This window comes from Capra hircus, chromosome 2 (genome assembly GCF_001704415.2).
Source record: "Capra hircus breed San Clemente chromosome 2, ASM170441v1, whole genome shotgun sequence".
Classification (NCBI taxonomy): domain Eukaryota; kingdom Metazoa; phylum Chordata; class Mammalia; order Artiodactyla; family Bovidae; genus Capra; species Capra hircus.
In genome coordinates this window covers 22,712,618-22,735,083 of record NC_030809.1, presented here as the reverse complement: position 1 = coordinate 22,735,083, position 22,466 = coordinate 22,712,618, and the positions used below count along the sequence as shown (strand labels likewise).

Sequence of the window (22,466 nt, the reverse complement as noted above, 5' to 3'; positions counted from 1 at the left end):
GGAGAATGTCTATTTTTAAGAGTTAACATTTATCTAATACCAAAGAAATAAAAAAAAAACTAGAGCCAGATTTCACTCATGAATATAAATGCAAAAATTTGAAAAAAATTAGCAATTCTAATGCAGCAAAGAATTAAGGTAGAAATACAACTTGAACAAGAAAGTTTAAACCAGAAACACAAGTATGTATTCATAGGACAGTAACCTATTAATTCTATTGCAGCACTAAATTCAAGCAAAAAGGCTATTATGTCAATAGGCTGGATATGAACTTTGTAACACTGGGTATCCAGTCTTTATAAACACTGTGGAGACCAAAAAAGGTCCTTCTTAAACATGATAAAGACCAGAAAGACCTTCATTAGACATTTCTTTTGTCTCTGAAACTATCATAAAACATCAAATCAAGAATAAGACAGGATGCTTGATTGGAATTATTATTCAGTATTGTTTTAGAGATGTTAGATAATAAGACAAAAATTAAAGAAACAATATACTTATTAGAAAAAAAGAAATTTTAAATTTGAAAATGAGTAGCTTTTAAAAAATATCAGCAATAAATAGTAAGAAAAGAAGTCTACTCACAATTTTGCAACAATACTATAAAATATGTGGAAATAAATTGAACAACAAAGTTAAAGATTTTTAAGAAGGAAGTGTATTTAATACGCTAGATAGGGTATTAAAAAAGCAGAGACATCACTTTCCTGACAGAGGTCCATATAGTCAAAGCTATGATTTTTCCAGTAATCATGTAGGGATGTGAGAGTTGGACTATAAAGAAGGCTGAGCTCTGAAGAACTGATACTTTCTAACCGAGGTGTTGGAGAAGACTCTTGAGAGTCCCTCGGACTTAAAAATGGACTAAAGGAAATCAACCCTGAATATTCATTGGAAGGACTAGTGCTGAAGTTGAAGTTCCAATACTTTGGCCAACTGATGTGAAGAATCGACTCACTGGAAAAGACCCTGATTCTGGGAAGTATTGAGAGCAAGAGGAGAAGAGGGCAACAGAGGATAAGATGGTTGGATGGCATCACTAACTCAATGAACATGAGTTTGAACAAACTCCGGGAGATAGTGAAGGACAGGGAAGCCTCGCATGCTGCAGTCCATGGGGTCACAAAGAGTCGGACACGACTGAGCAACTGAGCCACAACAACAACAAAAAGTACAATAGTTTAGTAAAGAAAACATAAAAAGACCTAGTTAAATATTCCCTGCTACGAGTTTCAACATCATAAATATTTCAAATCATACCTAAGTTAACACATGCTTACTGTAGGAGCTTTGTAGACCTGGTTTCAATGATTTTGATTTGCTTGTGCAGAAAATGATTTACCAGCTTTTTTTTAAAAAAACAAAAACCCAAAAAATAAGAAACAATGATGCCCTACGAGATATGGAAACTTCCTGTAAGGTAACTGTAAACAAAATACTCTGGTACTGATGTCATACTTTAAACAGTAAATGTGAAAACAGTATAATCAGATATCCTGATGTTTTCTGAATGACACTTTACTCATTCTTTCTCATCACCTTCTTAGAAGATGTTGTAATTTAATGTGAACTTTGAGAAAATAAATATGAAATGACAGTTGGGGAGAAGAGGAAAACTCTATGGCAAAGATGGTGTGGACTGAATGGTCCAACATAAAATATATATGATTAATCAGATTAGGAATACTCTGATTAATAAACTTCTACTCATACAAATATGCTTAAAAGCTGAGGAAGGGTTTTGCTGTTTCATGTACCTTTATTAAATCCTAATTGGGATATACTATTTTCTTAGGATTAAAGATTACATTTAGATTCCACTACTTTCAATGTGATCTATGCTGGGTAAATGTTATCACTGCATTTTCTGTAAAGGAAGGACTGGCTACACTTACTCATTCAACAGCTGGTGGAGCAGATGGTAAAGAATCTGCCTGCAATGCTGGAGACCCGGGTTCGATCCCTGGGTTGGGAAGATCCCCTGGGGAAAGGAATGGCAACCCACTCCAGTATTCTTGCCTGGAGAATCTCATGAAAGAGGAGCCTGGTGGGCTATAGTCCATGGGGTTGCAAAGAGTCAGACAGGACTGAAAGGCAAATGAGAAAAGGAAAGATATGCCCATTTGAATGCAGAGTTCCAAAGAATAGCAAAGAAGATAAGAAGAATAGGAAAGAGAGATAAGAGGAAGACCAAAGAGAGATAAGAAAGCCTTCCTCAGTGATCAATGCAAAGAAATAGAGGAAAACAATAGAATGGGAAAGATATAGATTTTTTTTCAAGAAAATAAGAGATACCAAGGGAAGATTTCATGCAAAGATGGGCACAATAAAGGACAGAAATGGTATGGACCTAACAGAAGCAGAAGATATTAAGAAGAGGAGGCAAGAATACACCGAAGAATGATATAAAAAAGATCTTCATGACCCAGATAACCATGATAGTGTGATCACTCAACGAGAACCAGACATCCTGGACTGTGAAGTTAAGTGGGCGTTAGAACACATCACTATGAACAAAGCTAGTGGAGATGATGGAATTCCAGTTGAGCTATTTCAAATCCTAAAAAATGATGCTGTGAAAGTGCTGCACTCAATATGTCAGCAAATTTGGAAAACTCAGCAGTGGCCATAGGACTGGAAAAGGTCAGTTTTCATTCCGATCCCAAAGAAAGGAAATTCCAAAGAATGCTCAAACTACTACACAATTGCACTCATTTCACATGCTAGCAAAGTAATGCTCAAAATTCTTCAAGCCAGGCTTCAACAGTAGGTGAACCGTGAGCTTCTAGATATTCAAGCTAGATTTAGAAAAGGCAGAGGAAACAGAGATCAAATTGCCAACATCCTTTGGATCATCAAAAGAGCAAGAGAGTTCCAGAAAAACATCTACTTCTGCTTTATTGACTAGGTCAAAGCCTTTGACTGTGTGGATCACAAAAAACTATGGAAACTTCTTAAAGAGATTGGAATACCAGACCACCTTACCTGCCTCCTGAGAAATCTGTATGCAGGTCAAGAAGCAACAATTAGAACTGGACATGGAACAACAGACTGGTTCCAAATCGGGAAAGAAGTGCATCAAGGCTGCATATTATCACTCTGCTTATTTAACTTATATGTAGAGTACATCATGAGAAACGCTAGGCTGGATGAAGCACAAGCTGGAATCAAGATTGCCAGGAGAAATATCAATAACCTCAGATATGCAGATGACACCACCTTTATGGCAGAAAGTGAAGAAGAACTAAAGAGCCTCTTGATGAAAGTGAAAGAGGAGAGTGAAAAGTTGGCTTAAAACTCAACATTAACAAAACTAAGATCATGGCATCCAGTCCCATCACTTCATGGCAAATAGATGGAGAAGTAATGGGAACAGTGACAGACTATTTTTGCGGGCTCCAAAATCACTGCAGATGGTGACTGCAGCCATGAAATTAAAAGACACTTGTTCCTTGGAAGAAAAGTTATGGCCAACTTAGACAGCATATTAAAAAGCAGAGACATTACGTTGCCAACAAAGGTCTGTCTCATCAAAGCTATGGTTTTTCCAGTGTTCATGTATGGATGTGAGAGTTGGATTATAAAGAAAACTGAGTGCTGAAGAATTGATGCTTTTGAACTGTGGTGTTGGAGAAGACTCTTGAGAGTCCCTGGGACTACAAGGAGATCCAACCAGTCCATCCTGAAGGAGATCAGTCCTGGGTGTTCACTGGAAGGACTGATGCTGAAGCTGAAACTCCAATACTTTGGCCACCTGACGTGAAGAGCTGACTCATTTGAAAAGACCCTGACGCTGGGAAAGATTGAAGGCCAGAGGTGAAGGGGATGACAGAGGATGAAATGGTTGGATGGTACCACCGACTTGATGGACATTAATTTATGTAAGCTGTGGGAGTTGGTGAAGCCTGGCATGCTGCAGTCCATGGGGTTGCAAAGAGTCAGATATGACTCAGTGACTGAACTGAACTGAGCTACTAACACTTTCACTTTCACTTTCAAACAAATGAGAAATAGCTGTTAAGTGTATGTCCAATCCCTGTCCCAAAGCTGCCTGAAGTCTGGCTAGAAGAAGCAGTTTTATACCAACTTGGAGAAGTAAATGGCAACCCACTCCAGTATTCTTGCCTGGAGAATTCTACGGACAGAGGAGACTGGCGGACTACAGTCTATGGGGTTGCAGAGTCAAACACAACTGAGTGGTTAACACACACACCAACTACATGGAGATAGATGCTACACCAACAGAATTTATCAGTCTATTTAAGCTGTCCAAACGGTTTTGTGTGCATGTGTGTGCTCAGTCATGTCTGACTCTTTGCGACCCTGTGGATTATAGCCCACCAGGCTCCTCTGTCCATGGAATTTTTCAGGCAAGAATACTGGAGTGGTCTGTCATTTCCTTCTCCAGGGGATTCTCCAGCCCAGGGATCGAAACTGTGTCTCTTGCGTCTCCTACATTGGCAGGCAGATTCTTTACCACTAAGCTACCAGTGAAGTCTTTAACTGTCTCATAGTTAATACTTGAAAGAAATATCTCTTTTAAAAACTTGGTTATCCAAAATTCTTGCATAATATGGCATTTCCTACAAGTCAATACAAATAAGTAAAATAAAATTAAATCTTTTTGTTAGGAATACTCAATTATTTCTCAATGTGGGGATTTTAAATTAAGTAAAAACAAAATTTTAAAATTCTAGAACTCGAATGGTCATGAGATGATGAAAAATGATGCACAGGAAATAAGTAATAAAGGTTGAAAGACATTAACTAACAAGTGCATTTGGAATTCTCTATTGAAAAAGAGAGGGAGGCAGCAAAAATAAGAAGTTGCATTAAGAACTACATAGGGGAAAACAAAACTTTTTAAAATAATGGATTGGAAGCATGGCATTTACCTCTTTCACCAGTAAATTTTCTGCTTTGCGCTCTGCATCTTCAGGTACTGTTGAATACAAGGTTCGGATGTCCCAAGATACTGTGGTGGTCTGAGAAGAACAAGGAAAGAGAATTAAATCTTCCAGCTTGAAAGCACTGCGCAGACCACCATCCCCAAGACACAATAAGAAAGTGTATTAGATCCCAGCATTTGAGGATAAGAGAAGATGGAAACTTCCATAGTTCTTAGCAACTTACTCTCTACGAGGGAAGATTCACACCTCTTTTGATCACCACTAGCAGCATTACAGTTTCAAGTCTGAAAGCATTAATCACTCAGTTGTGTCAGACTCCCACATGTGCGACCCCATGGATTGGAGCCCACCAGTCTCTTCTCTCCATGGAATTCTCCAGGCAAGAACGCTGGAGTGGGTTGCCATGCCCTTCTCCAGGGGATCTTCTTGACCCAGGAATAGAACCTGGGTCTCCTGTACTGCAGGTGGATTCCTTACTGTCTGAGACACCAGGGAGAATTACAGTTAGTCCCTCCTTATTTGTGGTTTCAGTTACCTGTGGCTAACCAGGGTCCAAAAATATTAAATGGAAACTTCTAGTGTTCTGTTATGAGATGTATGATGGTATCTCAAGCCACTCCACTCCGCCTGTCCCCACTGTCCTATCTCATTGACCTTCTCAGGGTTCTAGGATCCAGGATCACCTAAAGCAGATGACCCTCCTTCTGATTTATTGTCAAAAGGTCAATAAATAGTAGCCTAATACTATGTCACTACATCATTCACCTCGCTTCATCTCATCACCTAGGCATTTTATCATCTCATATCATCACTGGAAGAAGGGTGAGTACAGTATGAGAACACACTGTGATAGAGAGACCACTTTCACATATTTTGTATTATAGTATAATTGTTCTGTTTTACTATTAGTTACTGTTGTTAATCTTTTACTGTGCCTAATCTATAAGTTAAACATCATCACAGGTATGTGTGTATAGGAAAAAATAGTATTTATAGAGTACTATCTACACTTTCAGGCACCCACTAGGCATCTTGGGGTGTACTCCCAATGTACAATGGAAGATTATGATATTACAGACTACTGTTTTCTCTATGGAGCTCACAATTTTAAGCTCTTTCCTTCCATGGAGAAAACAAAAATTGGGGCATCTGTATATTTTGACTATTTATATTGGTACCTTTGTTGCTGTTGATGATAAAATACATTCAAAATGAAAAAGAAAACCTACAAAATCAGCATTATGTCAATCCTACTGTGAATAATCTCCTGAATAGTCACAGGGTAAATTTGGCCCCTTTCAGAAGCCATGTGTGTGTAGCCACAGATAGGGTGGGAGAGAAGAAAGGGTATTCAGTAAATCTAGACCTTGAAGAAAATAAGTCATGTTTTTGGTGTCTTTATTTTCATAGCAATAAAACTTCAACTTTAAACAAACCAATTTTTATTAAATGAATATACATTAACTAAAAGGATAAAGTATCTCTTAAAAGAAAACATTTAAAATGTAATGCTTAGATTGTTTCCTCTGTATATATCTTATGGGATGCCATGTAACTTTGCAACCCCAGCCACCAGCTTCCTTTATTCTGTTCTCCTTGGTGATTACAGGGGTGCTAGGATGATGAGTCTGTTAGCATACATGGTACCAACAGTTGGGATCTTTTATTTTGTACACTGTCAAACCTACAAATCATATAGCGCAAATTTTCTGGTGGCTCAGATGGTAAAGAATCTGCCTGCAATGTAGAAGACATAACAGACTAAGGTTCAAGCCTGGGTCAGGAAGATCCCCTGTAGAAGGGACTGGCAACCCACTCCAGTATTATTGCCTGGAGAATCTCATGGACAGAGGAGTCTGGCTGGCTATAGCGCATGGGGTTGCGAAGAGTAAAACATGACTGAGCTACTGACATTTTCACTTTCAGGATTCGTTTGAGCTGCTCTAGATGAAATGCAGACTGCCAGTGAAGGAGACATGGGTTCAGTCTCTGGGTTGGGAAGATCCCCTGCAGAAGGCAATGGCAACCCACTCCAGTATTCTTGCCTGGAGAACTCCACAGACAGAGAAGCCTGGCAGGCTACACAGTCCACGGGGTTGCAAAAGAGTCAGACATGACTTAGTGACTAAACAACAACAACAGATGAAGGGCATTTTTCCTAGACTAATTATTTAAGTAGATGAGAGTCTCAAAATCTGTCCTTACTGTCACAGAAGATGGGAAGGGGAGGGGTCCAGGCAATTTAGTCTTTTGAGCTCACAATGGCAACTGCAGTTCTGCCACCAGGGGCAGAATCATTCCTTATCTTCTAATCCTAGGCTCATATTTTCTTCAATTTTTTCTTTACTCTTGATATAAGCTCTTGGTGGGAAAGCAATCCGGTCTGTTTTATTCACTGTTATAACCTCAGTGCCTGGCTGGGTGCTCAAATACTTGTGTGTGGTATGTGTCTGTGGTTGCCTGTTGTGTATGTCTGTGTGAATGTATGTGTGTGTGATGTGTGTCTGGTGGGTGTGTATGTGTGTGTAGTGTCTGTGTGATTATGCATGGAGGTAGACTGTATTTGAGAGTGTGTGTGTGTGTGTGCGTGTGTGCATGGTGAGTGTGTGTCACATGTGAGTGAGTGTGGTCTGTGAGTGTATCTATGAGTGAGTGAGTGTGTGGATGTGCATGTATGTACGTGCATATCAGGAAGCTGGAGTTTGGACCCTGAAAGAAGAAGAATGTCATGTGAATGTAACATGATGGGACACAAAATAATGGGAAAATTATATTCAAGATACATCATATGGCAAAAATAAAAGCTCATCTTGAAACAGATAAAGAGCCTCTCTGTCAGTGTGTTTGCCCCAGGATTTGACTGCAGTGTGTGAAGGAAGTTTGGAAGTGCTCAGAGGCCATGGCTATTGATTCAAGCCAAGTGTAGATACACATACAGGAAACAATTACTTCCTATGTGAAGCACGCTGGGGCCAGTGTGTGTGCGCTAAGTTGCTTCAGTCGTGCCCAACTCTTTGTGACCCCATGGAGTGTAGCCCACCAGGCCCCTCTGTCCATGGATTTCTCCAGGCAAGAATACTGGAGTGGGTTGCCATTTCCTCCTCCAGGGTATCTTCCCAACCCAGGGACCGAACCCAGGTCTCTTGTATCTCCTACACTGGCAGGAGGGTTCTTTATCACTAGCACCATCTGGCTCAGACAGTAAAGAATCTGCTTGCAAAGCAGGAGACGTGGGTTTGATTTCTGGGTTGGGAAGATCCTCTGGAGAAGGAATGGCAACCCACTCCAGTACTCTTGCCTGGAGAAATCCATGGACAGAGGGGCCTGGTGGGCTACAGTTCATGGGGTCACAAACAGTTGGACACGACTGACCAACTAACAGACACACAGAGCCACCTGGGAAGCCCCCAAAGTATGGAACACTTCACGAATTTGCATTTTCATAGCAAGTCCTACATTGCGGGAGTCAATGTAGGACTTACTATTATTTAGATTTTACATTTTTATTCCTTTTGAATTGCCTCTTTCAAATTGTTTCTTTTATGTTATTTACTCTGTTAGAAGATAAACAGTAAACAAACTCCATTGAAAGGCTGGAGTAGAAGATGAGAATCCGTGCCTAAAGTGAGCTTTGGGGATTATTGTTGGATTTCAATTATCTGGGGATAACTTCTTTCCTGTTTGGACAGATAATTTGCAGATACACAATGTAACTTGATTGGTTTCCAGGGAACATTACATACTGTGATCTACTGGCAAGATTAATGATTTTTTTTTCTCTAATTCAAAAATTTTTCTATATTTCAATCATTATTTTATAATAAAATTTTTATATTAAAGCAAGACTCCTCTTTTTCATTATCCACAACAGTTTCTTATTGATTTCTTGCCTTTAAAATATAATAGCTTCTCTAAAATACTCTAAATCTGATGGAGAGTGAAGGGACCTGCAGTTTAGTTTCCTGTTTAGTTATACTATAAGCTTGTTGTCCCACTAAGATCAGTACTCTGTGGTATAGTTCAACAGAGTTAATAGTGAGCTGGTTTAAGAAGTTTTTTTTTTCTTTATGGTAGGTTTCTGGAAGGTGGGCTTGGGTTTCCGGTAACGATAATCACACTATTATTTGATTTGTGATGTTACCAGAGTAAAGATTAGGGCCCCAAATACATAGGGTAATGCTCACACTTGATGTATGATTGGAAGTTCATTGAATTTGGGGTAATAAAAATTAATCATATGTGCAATGGTTATGTATGATTCCTGATGACCTCTAGCTATGAGATGATGCCAATTCTTTACTAACTAAGGCAGTTAGGGCTGAGCCACTCTCATGTAACCACATGAGAAATATAAAACAATATTTTACAACATGCAAATCTAATACCTTGTACAGAGTACACAGATACAAGAAAAGGAATGTATAGTAAGACACTATTGACCTCAGTTATAGTTTGCCATAATATTGGGGACTTTACTTGAAAAAGCAGAAGGCCTCCATAAAATTTCAACTTTAAGAATTGGAGAGCTTCTACTCATTTTTTTAATTCCTTTTCTTCACTTTTAATTGAAGTGCAGTTGATGTACAATATTATATAAATTATAGGTGGACAACATAGTGATTCCCAATTTTTAAAGGTTATATTCCATTAATAGTTACTACACAATACTGGCTATATTCCCTGTATTGTATTATATATCCTTGCAGCTTATTTTATACATAACAGTCTGTCCCTCTTCATCCCTTATCCCCATCTTGCTCATTTTAAATTTCTTTCATGTGTCTCTGTTGAAGCAAAAATAAATTGATCAAATAAGAAGAAAAGTATACAGAGTCATATTTGTTAGGGGTATTAACATGGCTACAAAGAATTTCTTTTCTGAGAATTAGATGCTTTCAGACCACTACAAATTGCCTTGGCCACAACAGACTTCCTGTTCTCTTTTATAAATCCTCTGGTCGACAATTAGTAGAGCTCAATAGCATGAGACAGAGTTGAGACTCAACTGGCGCTTAGCCAAGCTCCTCTTCTGGTGGTAGAATCTTATAAGGGGCCTATTGTCCAGGGATTAGGCATTTGGAAATAAAAACTGTCCTTTTATTTATGAAACAAGACATGCAGGCCTATGTGTGTAGTTTCAGGCCCAAGACATTCAGACATCCTCCACTGCAGCCCTGAAACTCTCTGGTTCCTTCTCCTCTGTAGTGGGTTGTCTTTGTGGCTTTGTCACAGCCACCATTCTGCTGGGGACTGCAGAAGTCGTCATTCCAAGCACATAGTGGCCATTTCTCAATCGGCCAAAGGCCACTGTCAAGAGTCTAAAAAAGAAGTTGCTTTTCCTATCTTGGAGTTGAGCAAAGATCCCTCTGACAGCATTGTTGATCCCAGCTGCTCAAAACAGTGAACAAAAATGATGGTGTTTAGAGTAACCCATCAGTGGAGCTTGAGAAATCAACAATCCCCTCAATAAGGACTATTAACTAACACTTCACGTCAATTCCAGCCTAAGCATGTGTTTTAAAGTAGTCTTCACCTAAATTTCTCAAACACTGATGCTGCTTTTTATCATAGAAGAGCAGACACTTAACACTACATCTGTTGCTTGAAACACATTTTTACCCCATTCAGAAAAGTATTATGATCTTAATTTTTTTTAATAGGTGAGCATTTCATATTAATACTTTCAATGTGCTTTCAGGGAAAGGTCCTTCTTGCTTTGCTAAAGTTACATTGTATGGGAAATGCACAAATGGTGAGCAGTTGCCCATAACTGGACCCTCGTCATCATCCAACCAAGTCAAGCCTGGTGACTCATCCACCATAGTATTTAAGTATATAATTAGGGAACTTTGGAAATCTTTTTCAAAACCCTTTTATTCTTGGACAAGCAAACCACTGAGCAAGTCACTTCCCTTTTCTGTGCTTCATTTTCTAGGCTCCAAAATGTGTCTCATCTCCTTCAAGGAAGTAAGGACAAAACATTTTATGTATGGAAAACTCTGAGTATTAATAGATCAGTGTTCCAACAATAGAAAGATAGTATTGCTTCGGGGTCTGCCCTTGGCAAGGACTCAGAGGCTGCGGTCTGAGCTCACTTTCCAGGAAGCATAGGGGAACAGCCTGATCCCTGTGAGGCCTGCAGACAAGGATTCATGGGGGAGCAAACAGACGCAAGACACAAGACAATCCCCCACAGGCCACTCGCCACGGCATCGTTTCCAATGGCTGCTCACACTTCTTCATTCTGGACTCATGCCTACCCATGACTTGCCCATTTTCCTTCTCCTCTCATAAATCTTTTTACCTTGTTCTTTCCTAATCTCAGGCTTGATATAGATATCAGTTCTTTTGAAAATTCTCTCTAATTCATCCATCATGCATCTTCTCTTCTTTGAACTATATCATTTACTGTCTGTATCACCCATGAAGTCTGCAGCTAAACTACAGAATATTTTAGACTCATAAGCTTTACTAGTGATTAACTCAGCCAGTCATTTCACATGTGTGGCTTTGTTTGCTTTTGTTTGTAAGCAAGCCACATTATATCCCCTTTGGCAATAAAATATTACTACTAATCAAATGTACTGCTATGCTGTTTATTGTGGCTCTGGTATATCTTGTTATTCTTTTTAAAGAATGATGTACCTGAATGCAGACATGTGTTTTTATGATTTTCTGGTATCCTGTCTCTGACCACCTATATCACACCTATCTTAACACCTCAAAACATCCTCATCTTTAAAACAGCAGTGTTATTGAAATATAACTGATTGGCCATAAAATTCACCCTTTCAAAATGAACTCAGTAGTTTTAAGTCTATGCATGGACTATGCAATCATCATCACTATTTAATTTTAGAACATTTTCATCACCCCCCAAATAAACTCCATATTTACTAGAAGTTACTCCCTTTCTCCCTTCTCCCCAGCCCTAGGCAACTGTAACCAGTTTCCTGTCTCTAAGGATTCTCCTACTGTGGACATTTCATGTGAATGAAATCATACCATGGGTACTCTTTTGGGACTGGCCTCTTTTGCTTAGCATAATGTTTTCAGCTAATGTTGTAACACCCATGTTATAACATGTATCAGTACTCCATTCCTTTTTATGGCTGAATAATATTCCATTGTATAGACATACCACACTTTGTTTATCCACTCTTCAGTTGATGAACATTTGGGTTGTTTCCACTTAGGATTATGAATAATACTGCTATGAATATTCCTACAAAAGTCTTTATATGGACATATATTCCTAGCACAATCAAGTCCAGAGCAGTCTCATCTTCACATATCCTTTACTGAATTGAAGTAAGCCCTCTAGAACCCCTTCTCTGCAATACTACAATGGTTAATATTTCTCCCAAATCATGCACCTTATTTTTATAAGAAGCAGTTGGCTCAGAGCACGCTGTTTAGACAGAAACTCTAGTAGCAAAAATCAAGGTGCTTCTGCTTGATTTCTGTCATCATAGTTACTCTATATCCTTGAACAAGAGCCTTTCCAAATCTCAGCTTCATTAGCTTGTAAATGAGAGGAATATTCTAACTTAGAATAATCTAGTTTGACAGACTCTTACTTAGCTTTTAAATTTCAATCACAGTGTTCTTGCATGAACACCAAGAGCCATTTAAAGTCTGATTTCAGGCTAAGAAACCAAGGATATAAAAAGAGGTTGACATTACTATAAAATGTTAGGCTGTGTCTCAGTAAGAGACGAAAGAGGAAGACAATAAACACTCATGGCTTTTCTGCTTTTCCATTTAAGACATATTAAGGTCTGTATTTCTGCTTCCTCTGACAAAACGACCCATGTGGTTGAGCATGGAAGTCCCCACATACCAGGCTGCTTTTTATAGTTAAAAACATTCTATGAAAGAACAAACGTTAAATCACAACTCACTAAGTTCTGCTAATAAGTCATGAAAAATGCAGGATGTATTTGTCAGCCCTGAGACTCTAATTCTGAACTACTGATAAGAAGAAAGGATTTGAGAAGATCATGTCAACTCACTCAACAGGCTATTTTGGAAGTGTAATGTAAACCTATGACTTTGAGAAAGCCACCGACCAGTGCGGAAAGTCTAACCTTTCAAGCCGGCTTCTTGGTCATGTTGGTGTCCTTGCTGTCTACAACATAGCTCACAGGAAACTGGGCCAGAAAACTGACGAAACAGCAGTGTGGCTGGGCTGGGCCAGATGGAAATACAGGTGAGAAGGTGGCCTTTCCACAGCATCGGTATTGCTTTCGAACCCCTGAACTGTCTTCTTTAAGGGTTTTACATCTCCTAGAAATGATGCCACTGCAGGCTTTCTGTATCTTTCGCTCAGAAAGAAACTCATTTCTGGCTTTCTCACTTTTTTGTTCTGCTGTTTTGTATCAGCCTCTCCTTCAATGGAATCACTTCACAATATGATTCAGTGTGCCCTTGAAACTGTTCTTTAGCTCTTGTTTTTTTCCCCTATTCTCCTTGCCTATTTGTGAAGCCACAATTTGGTGACTAAGTTCTTCATTTTTTGGTCTTCAGTTTCTATTACTACCAGTTTCAAAATGAAAGATGAGAAAAACAAGAGTAGAAACACAATTATTGAAGGAATACATGTGTTTGAAATGAATGAGTTAATAAACACATCTAGACTGCTTGCTTATTCCAAGAAACCATTATGATGCAAGCACTACAGAAGATCACACTGCCTGCTTCCAGAACCCACACACCAGAGGAAGTATTTCTACCTCATGGGCCAAGAAAGAGGAAAATACTTCTACTTCGGTTTCTTAATCTAAAAGAAGACGATGTTAATTCAATGTTCAACAATCTTTATTGAATGCCCATGAGCCAGATGTTGTGTTGGGTACTTAAAATACAGATATGAATTGATTTCTCCCTTGCCTAGTGAATAAGTACACGGTGTTACAGGGAGGAAATCAGCCTTTGTTGATGGTGGCTAAGTGCTGGTCAACGTACTACATGGAATGAGACTCTGGGGAAGAGGATTATGATCTTAGTGCAGTTTTTTTTAAGGTTAAGATGTGTCAAAGACGAAAGTAGCATATTAGTGATCTCAACAAAGTCAAGGACTTCATTCTCTTTATTCTCAAATTTCATTTCAGAATGGCCTTTTTGGTTCCTAAAAGCACTCAAAATTATATTCTAAAACGATAACCTAAGAGATTTCCCTGGCAATCCGGTGATTAACACTCTTTGCTTCCAATGCAGGGGACGCGAGTTCAATTCCTGGTCAGGGAATTAAGCTCCCATATGCCACATGGCACAGCCAAAAAACAAATAAATAAAAAATTAAAAATCTACATGTGTCTGAAAGATAATTCATGAAATAAATATTTGTTTTCTCTTTGCTTGGTGCCAAGTGCCATTCCAGTTGCTGGGGGCCTCACCATGATTAAGACAGGGACATTCCTGCTTGAGGTTACTCTTTGATGGTGAGAAATGTGACAGGAGTGAAAAAGCAAATTGAGATATTTCTAGGCACTGGTAAGTGTTATAAAGAGAAGCAAACGGGGGATGTGAGTGACACAGGGTGGGGGTGGGGTAATGTAGGTTGGAAGTCAAGGACGGTTCTTTGAAGCGGTAGCATTTGAACTGAATCGTGAATGAAAGATAGGAAGGCCCTGTGCAGGGTGCATAAAGGCCCCACAGAGCAGGTGGGCTTGGCAGGTTCAGTGAGCACAAAGAATGCTAGGTGACTGGGTAGTGACTGAGGGAAACAGGACCGGAAGATAAGTACTCAGCAATCATCTGGAGTCAGATGAGAAATTGGATTTGACTCTCAAGGCAATGGGAAACCACTGGAAAGTTTTAACTAGAAGTGTAGCATAGCTGTTGCTGCTATTCATTTGCTAAGTTGTGTCCGACTCTTTGTGACCCCATGGACTGCAGCACCTCAGGTTTCCCTGTCCTTCCTTATCTTCCAGAGTTTCCACAAGCTCATGTTTACTGAGTTGGTGGTGCCATCCAATCATTTCATCCTGTGTCCCCACCTTCTCCTTTTGCTTTTATTCTTTCCCAGCATCAGGGTCTTTTCCAATGACTCGGCTCTTCACATCAGGTGGCCAGAGTATTAGAGCTTCAGCTGTAGCACCAATCCTTCCAGTGAATATTCGGGGTTGATTTCCTTTAGGGCTGACCGGTTTGATCTCCTTGCTGTTCAAGGGATTGTCAAGAGTCTTCCCCAGCAGCACAAGTCCGAAGCATCAGTTCTTCAGTACTCAGTCTTCTTCATGGTCTAATTCTCAGATGCATACATGACTACTGGAAAAACCATAGCTTTGACTACAGACTTTTGTCAGCAAAGTGACGTCTTTGCTTTTTAATATCCTGTCCTGGTTTGTCATAGCTTTTCTTCCAAAGAGGAAAGTGAAAGTGAAAGTGAAAGTGTTAGTCACTCAGTTGTGTCTGACTCTTTGCCATCCCATGGACTATAGCCTGCCAGGCTTCTCTGTTCATGGAATTCTCCAGGCAAGAATACTGGAGTGGGTTGTCATTTCCTTCTCCAGGGGATCTTCCTGCTCAAGGGATTGAACCTGGGTCTTCTGCATTGCAGGTAGATTCTTTACCATCTGAGCCACTAGGGAAGAGGAAGTGTCTTTTAATTTCAAGGCTGAAGTCACCATCCACAGTGATTCTGACACCCAAGAAAATAAAATCTGTTACTGTTTCCACTTTTTCACCATCTATTTGCCACCAAGTGTTGGGAACAATGCCATGATCTTTGTTTTCTGAAAGTTGAGTTTTAAGCCAACTTTTTTGCTTTCCTCCTTCATCAAGAGGCTTTTTAGTTCCTCTTCACTTTTTGCCATTAGAGTGGAATCGTTTGCATATCTAAAGTTGTTGATCTTTCACCTGGAAATCTTGATTCCAGCTTGCGAGTCATTCAGGCCAGCATTTCACATGATGTACTCTGCATATAAGTTAAATAAGCAGGGTGACAATATACAGCCTTGACATACTCCTTTCTCAATTTTGAACCAGTTCATTGTTCCATGTCCATGGAATTATCTGATTGTATTTCCAAAAGCTTCCTTTGAATAAATCAAAGTAAGGCAAAGAAGGATGAAGGAAGACCAGTCAAAGGCTATATCTGGGGATACAGAAGAAAACCGATGATAATGGCTTGGGCCAGCAGTGTACATGGAATACTGCCTTGGTAAAAAAAATTATCTCCTTTAAGGGGTATCGAGGACCAGATCAAGCCCTTGTCTCTTGTTATTTCTTCACCATGAGCATTCTTAATCGACTTTAGTTTTCATCCATATTAGGGCACACACTCCTTAAACATGGGGCTTTTGCTTTTCTTGTCAGTCTCTCTTGTCTAGGAAGTGCTATTCTATATTCGGCAACTAGTGGGTGCTGAATAAATATTGATTAAACAAACCAAGTGATGAATCATGTCTGCTGCAGTGTGGGTGCTTGGTAACGTGGAAACACAGAAGTGAGCTAGATTCTTCCAGCCATAAGGCACAACCGGAAAGGACATTTGGAAGGAGAGTGGGGAGCTTGGGACTGCTTCCCCTCCTTTCATTCTGAGGAACCACCTGGGAAGCCCAGAGAATCCTTACGCATCACTCAAGGATAGGCCTGGGAAATGATACCCTAGCCAGGTAAATGGAAGCCTTGCTGTTGCTGAGCAACACCTCTGAATGTGATGCAGGCTGTGGATGGAGCACGCAGTGGCAGAGGGCATTTAAGGAAGGGTTTTACACAGAATCCGCCTGCAATTCGGGAGACCCCGATTCGATTCTTGGGTTGGCAAGATCCCCTGGAAAAGGGATAGGCTACCCACTTCAGTGTTCTTGGGCTTCTCCTGTGGCTCAGCTGGTAAAGAATGTGCCTGCAATGTGGGACACCTGGGTTCGATCCCTGGGTTGGGAAGATCCCCTGGAGAAGGGAAAGGCTACCCACTTCAGTATTCTGGCCTGGAGAATTCCGTGGACAGTCCATGGAGTTGCAAAGGACACGACTAAGCGACTTTCACTTTTCACTTTACACAGGAGGAGAGAAGAAAGCCCCCAAAACAATTGAGGTTGTAACGTATAGTGGGGATTCCCAAACTTCTTCTGTGAAAGGTCAGACAGTAAATCCCTTAGGGCCCTCTCTTTCTGTTGCAATTACTGCTTGCACTTGTGGACAGTCATGTCCGACTCTTGAGACCCCATGGACTGTAGCCCACCAGGTTCCTCTGTCCATGAGATCTTACAGGCAAGAATACAGGAGTGGGTTGCCAGTTCCTCCTCTGGGGAATCCCCCAGACCCAGGGATCAAACCTGCGTCTCCTGCATTGGCGGGTGGATTCTTTATACCACTGAGCCACCTGGGCTGTACCTCTGTCGTACCTCTGCAGCCATATCAGGAAAGTAGCCACTGACAACAGGTGAATGAAAGGGGGTCACTGAGTTCAGATAAAACTTCATGGAAACCCAAATATAAATTTCATATAATTTTCATGGATTATAAAATATTCTTTTCTCCCCTTCAACTATTTAACAAAATCCTTTGAAGAAAATAAAATAGGGTGCTGTTTTAAAAAAACATGAAAACCATTCTTAGTTATGAGACATGCAAATTTAGGTGACAAGCCACTCATGAACCATAGTTTGTCAACCCTTACTTTGTAGAGTAGGAAAGAGAGAAAACAATTCATCTGAATATTGTTCAAAAGCCAGCAACTTGATGTAATAATATTCAACACTATCCTTTTGTTTGTCAAAACACTGCTTCATGCAAATGAAAAATTAGCTGTTTGTCTAATATGATACTTTCTGATAAGAGCGTGGCATCCAATGTCTCTTGAGCACCTGCTAATTGCAAGCTACGCTCCCGTTTGCACTCCCAGCTTCATCTACACCCTGCTATGTGTTCTCCCTGCACAGACCAGATGAGCTTCTAATGACATACACCAGGTCATGTGTTGCCCTTCCTGAAACACTCCAGCGACCTGCCACTTGCCTTTCAGATAAAATGCAAATGTCTTACCTTGTCCTTGCCTGACCTCAACTCTGACCACTCTCTTGGTCCACCCATACTGCTCTTCAATCTCAGATCTCTCCAGGGCCTTTGCAGCAACTTCCTGCAGCCTGAAACCTTCCTTCCTTTCTCAGCTTTTAGCAGGGCTTGTCCTCCTTGGGAATTCAGACTTCAGCTCAAATGTCAGCTTGTCAGAGGTGCCCTTGAGCATCCAGTCCAGCTTAGTTCTTCCCCTCATTATTTCTATTACTTGGCAGTGTTCATTCTTCACAGAACTCTGGTCTTTATCCAAATTATCTTGCTAATTAATTTATTTACTGTTCTTTTTTTTTTTTTTTTTTGCCTGATTCCTTCTACCAGAAGGCAAGCCTGATTAAAACAAGGTAATTTCTGTCTAATCACTGCTATTTTCCCATTCTGAGATTAATATCTAGCATTCGGTATTACAGTTTGTAATTTGTTGAATGAATAAAGGAGAGTGTTTCATGAGAGTGATAGAGTGTTCCATTCAGAACTGTGCTAGTATTTTACCCCAGTTGGGATGAGGGTGACTTGTATGACAGGGTTGGGGGGTTCGGTAGGGGAGGAAGACCATGGCTTTGAGAAATGGGTGAGTACCAGATTTTGGAAAATCCCTTGCAAAACACTTCATTTGGAAAGCAATGGGGGTGGTCATAGAAGGGTCTTTAGCAAGTATAAGATGAAAGAGCTCAGTGTATTTATTGAAATGTTTACCTCAGGAAAATAACAAAGTATGTTATGCTATCCTTTGTTTACAGCATTAAGGATAGCGAAGGATGTAATCAGACCAGTCTTTGTTTAAATGAATGTGGAAAGATGCCCAAAAAAATGAATTCAAATTAATGAAATGTTACATTGCATCTATATGCCTCTGTGCTTATTTGCTTTGTTGTGTTTAACTCTTGGTGACTCCATGGACTGTAACCTGCCAGGCACCTCTGTCCATGGGGATTCTCCAGGCAAGATACCGGAGTAGGTTGCCATGCCCTCCTCCAGGGGATCTTCCCAACCCAGGGATCAAATCCAGGTCTCCCGCATTGCAGGCAGACTCTTTACCATCTGAGCCACCGGGGAATCCCAAGAATACTGGAGTGGGTGACCTATCCCTTCGCCAGGGGATCTTCCCGACCCAGGAATTGAACTGGGGTCTCCTGCATTGCAGGCAGATTCTTTTCCAGCTGAGTTACCAGGGAAGCCCACATGCCTCTACTCTCTTTTTCAAAATATATATTTTATATCATTTATTTTGGCCTTGCAGTATGGCATGTGGGATCTTAGTTCCCAGACTAGGGATTGAACCCACGCCGCCTGCAGTGAAAGCACAAAGTTTCAACCACAGGACTGCCATGGAAGTCCCTCTGCTCTCTTCTTGAGTTGGGGGAACTTTGAGTAGCTTTTGACATATTTCTCAATAACCCAGTGTCAATTTTTTTGTGTATGCTGTTTGACAAAAAGAGACTGTTCATCAAGGTTTACCTTGGGTCTGAAAGAAAAGGAGGATGTGGAATTAAAAAATGAAACTTGGTTCAACTTTGTGCTAGCAGTTCAGGCCCCGTGGCCTGATCTGACCACAGAAATGAGATTTCTGCCCAAGATAAGTCTCTCTTGAATGTGTCAAATGCTCAAGTGAGAAACATTTAAGAGTCCAAAAAACAGATTGGAAGAGTTTCTTTTTATTGCCTACAGATTTCTCCCATTACTTTTACTCATTTACTCCCATTACTCCTTTCTCCCATTACTCTTGGTACTTGGAACAGAAAACTGTTGACTTCCAGTTATCTACTTTTTTATTAATCCATGGATAAATGTGAAAAAAAAAAAAAAAGAACTTTTAGAAGCCAGAAGCCAGGTTTGTCCTAAAGACACGAGAAGGAATGGGGGTTTGAGGTTGCATGAGGAAGTGTCAGCCCTGGGGCCCCAGCAACTTGTCAGAGGCTTCCAGGGACAATGGCTGTTTCTCAAGGTTACCTTGAAGTTGCCTTTAAGATGATCATGTTTGTAATGCTTAAGACTACTTTTGTCTTAGGAAAAAAAAGAAAAAAGGAAACATTGCTATCTGTCCATTGAGATTTCTGTTATATAGATATTCACTAACAACTTAAACATGTTTTAGATGATCAGAGATGGAATGTTTGGGACACTTGGGTGCTCATCATCCATAATTTTACTATGTGTGTCTCCAAAATGAATCTCCTTTTTATTTATTCACTCCACTGCCCTCTGTGTGCCTGTGAGCATTGTCCTTAAGGAGACATGTCTCAGATTACAAACTCTTCCATGAAGATACACTTGCCTACCTTTCCTTGTCCACAACACTCAACAAAGGACAACCAAGATTAAGGGTGAATTTTTTGAAGAATTGTATCTTTTGTGCCAGGAGATTCCCACCTCTGCTATTGGCTGGTTTCAGTTGCTTAGAAGCTTTCAGTTACAAATGGCCTAAGAGAGAAAGTGCTCTGTGAGGCCAGGTAAGTGGTGAGAAACCCAGATATTGGCAAGGACACAAGTACCACCTGGAGCCAGGCAGCACCTCATGCCCCTCCCATCCCAAGTGGCCACTGTATCACTGAGCCTCCAGTCTTCCAACATTAGAAGGCCCTTGGGCACTTTCTATCATCAGATATGGTGATAGTGACATTACTATGATGATAGTGATAGTTCCCTCTGTGATGATGGTGATACAGGATGATCACAGGAAGAGGGCTGAGCTCCCCAAGTCTATAAGCAAAGTCAGTGATCCAGTCTGGGAGGATCTTATATCACCATGTGGGGCTCTTCTGTACTTGGACGGCTAGAAAAGACAACACTTACTGAAAAGTCGTCACTGGGGAAGAACAGGAGATCTCGAAGGGGATCATTCTGATAGGTCTTTTCAAGTTCTTCGATGACAGTTTCATAATCCAAAGGCTCGAGAAGCCGAGGCTTTTCTTGCTGTAGACAAAGAAAATATCACATTAACCACTGACATGTAAAATCTTGCTTCTTCTCAACATCTGGTTGGAGTTTATTTCTTAGAACCATCAAAGCTTTGACACTGTGCAGTCCTTCCAGGGGAGTCAGGGAGACTCCAGGCATCTGGAGCAAAGCCACGGAAGTATTATTTTCAGATCTGAAATAATATGAGATCTTGACATACCTGATATCTCATTCAGTAATTTAAGCTGTTGGCACCGATCCCCTCATGCACATGGTTTTCAGCCCTGTCACATCCCTGGAGTAGACAGTTGTGCAAACTTGATCTTTGTCAATGTGAAGAAAGGCCTTCTGCTTACTTGCTCTAGTATTATGATTATCATAATCATTTTTGGTGAATTAGAGACTTCCTTGAGAGGTCTACTTGGGTCTATTTCAAAACACTGTCTCCTTGCTAGCAATCAAAGTATTACAGACTGTCTTAGTTGTCACTGAAACATGGATCCTATGTCAGGATTAATTGCTTGGCTCTAAGCCTCTTTGCTGATATAGACAGAAGTTGGGTAATTCTCTAGTAAAATTGAACAACACAATTATTATGGATACAGTGTGGTGAAAATGGAGAAGAGTCTGAAAAAAATAGCCAGATAATCTCATCACATCATAGTCCTAAAGTCAAAGGAAAAGCACTTCCCTCAGAGAAGCTGCCCAAGAGATAAATGCCAGTGGGATGAAGGTGGTTGTTTCATTCTATGGTTGATGTGTTTATCCCAAACAGAACTCACAAAGTAAGAAACTTGGAGTCCAAAATAAAGAATAAAATATTACTGAAGACCAAGGACACAGTTTGAGTTCCCTTAGCTCTAGGATGAAGCATTCATGCAAACTAAATAAAAAGAGATGATTGGATTATTTGGGGGCTCCTGGAAGGTACAGTGGTTGCCAAAATATGCATGCTACAGTGGTCTCATCAGTTCAGTTAAGTTGCTCAGTCATGTCTGACTCTTTGTGACCCCATGGACTACAGTGTGCCAGGCCTCCCTGTCTATCACCAACTCCCAGAGCCTGCTCAAACTCATGTCCATTGCATTGGTGATGTCATCCAACCATCTCATCCTTTGTTGCCCCCTTTTCCTCATAAATGAGAAAAAAAAATTTGTTTCATTGGCCATGTCAATGACATCAAACCCTTTCCCATCAACCCCACGCCTCCCCACTCTGCAAAGCCACAGATATAGCTTCAACTTCGAAAGCCTTCTTTGGAAGATCTGTGCTGAACAGATCCAGAAACTGTTACTAATATTTTAATAATTGCTAATGAACTCCTCAAAGTAGCAGTCAATGTTTTTTCCAAATACAAACAAAACAAAATGTAACACAGTGGACCAACAACAAGGATTTCTATGCATTTGCTGCATTAAAGGCAAATCAAACCCATTCTACAACGCTTAAGTAAACTGAGGACTATGAAAAATGAATACTCACTCTGGAAGGGCCCTTCGATTAAGATTGCTGATTTAGCAAATGAAAATACAGAACTCCGTGTGGAGCTGGGAGAAAGAAGAAATTTAGTTGCCCCAAATAATCTATTTAGTGAAAGATATTTTCAAGTAGAAGATACAGAGATACTATGGCATG

General features: G+C 40.3%; 1 protein-coding gene across 13 annotated transcripts in view; it reads right to left on the bottom strand.

Moving 5' to 3' along the window:
• DOCK10 (dedicator of cytokinesis 10) overlaps positions 1-22,466 on the bottom strand; it is a 308,358-nt gene that overhangs the window by 157,298 nt on the left and 128,594 nt on the right. For all 13 annotated transcript variants that reach the window (XM_018058883.1, XM_018058892.1, XM_013973005.2 and 10 more), the window contains exons 2-3: positions 20,727-20,846; positions 4,896-4,985 (exon numbers count right to left, since the gene is read on the bottom strand). In XM_018058883.1, coding sequence (XP_017914372.1) covers positions 4,896-4,985; positions 20,727-20,846 — 210 coding nt within the window. The remainder of the gene's footprint in view (positions 1-4,895; positions 4,986-20,726; positions 20,847-22,466) is intronic.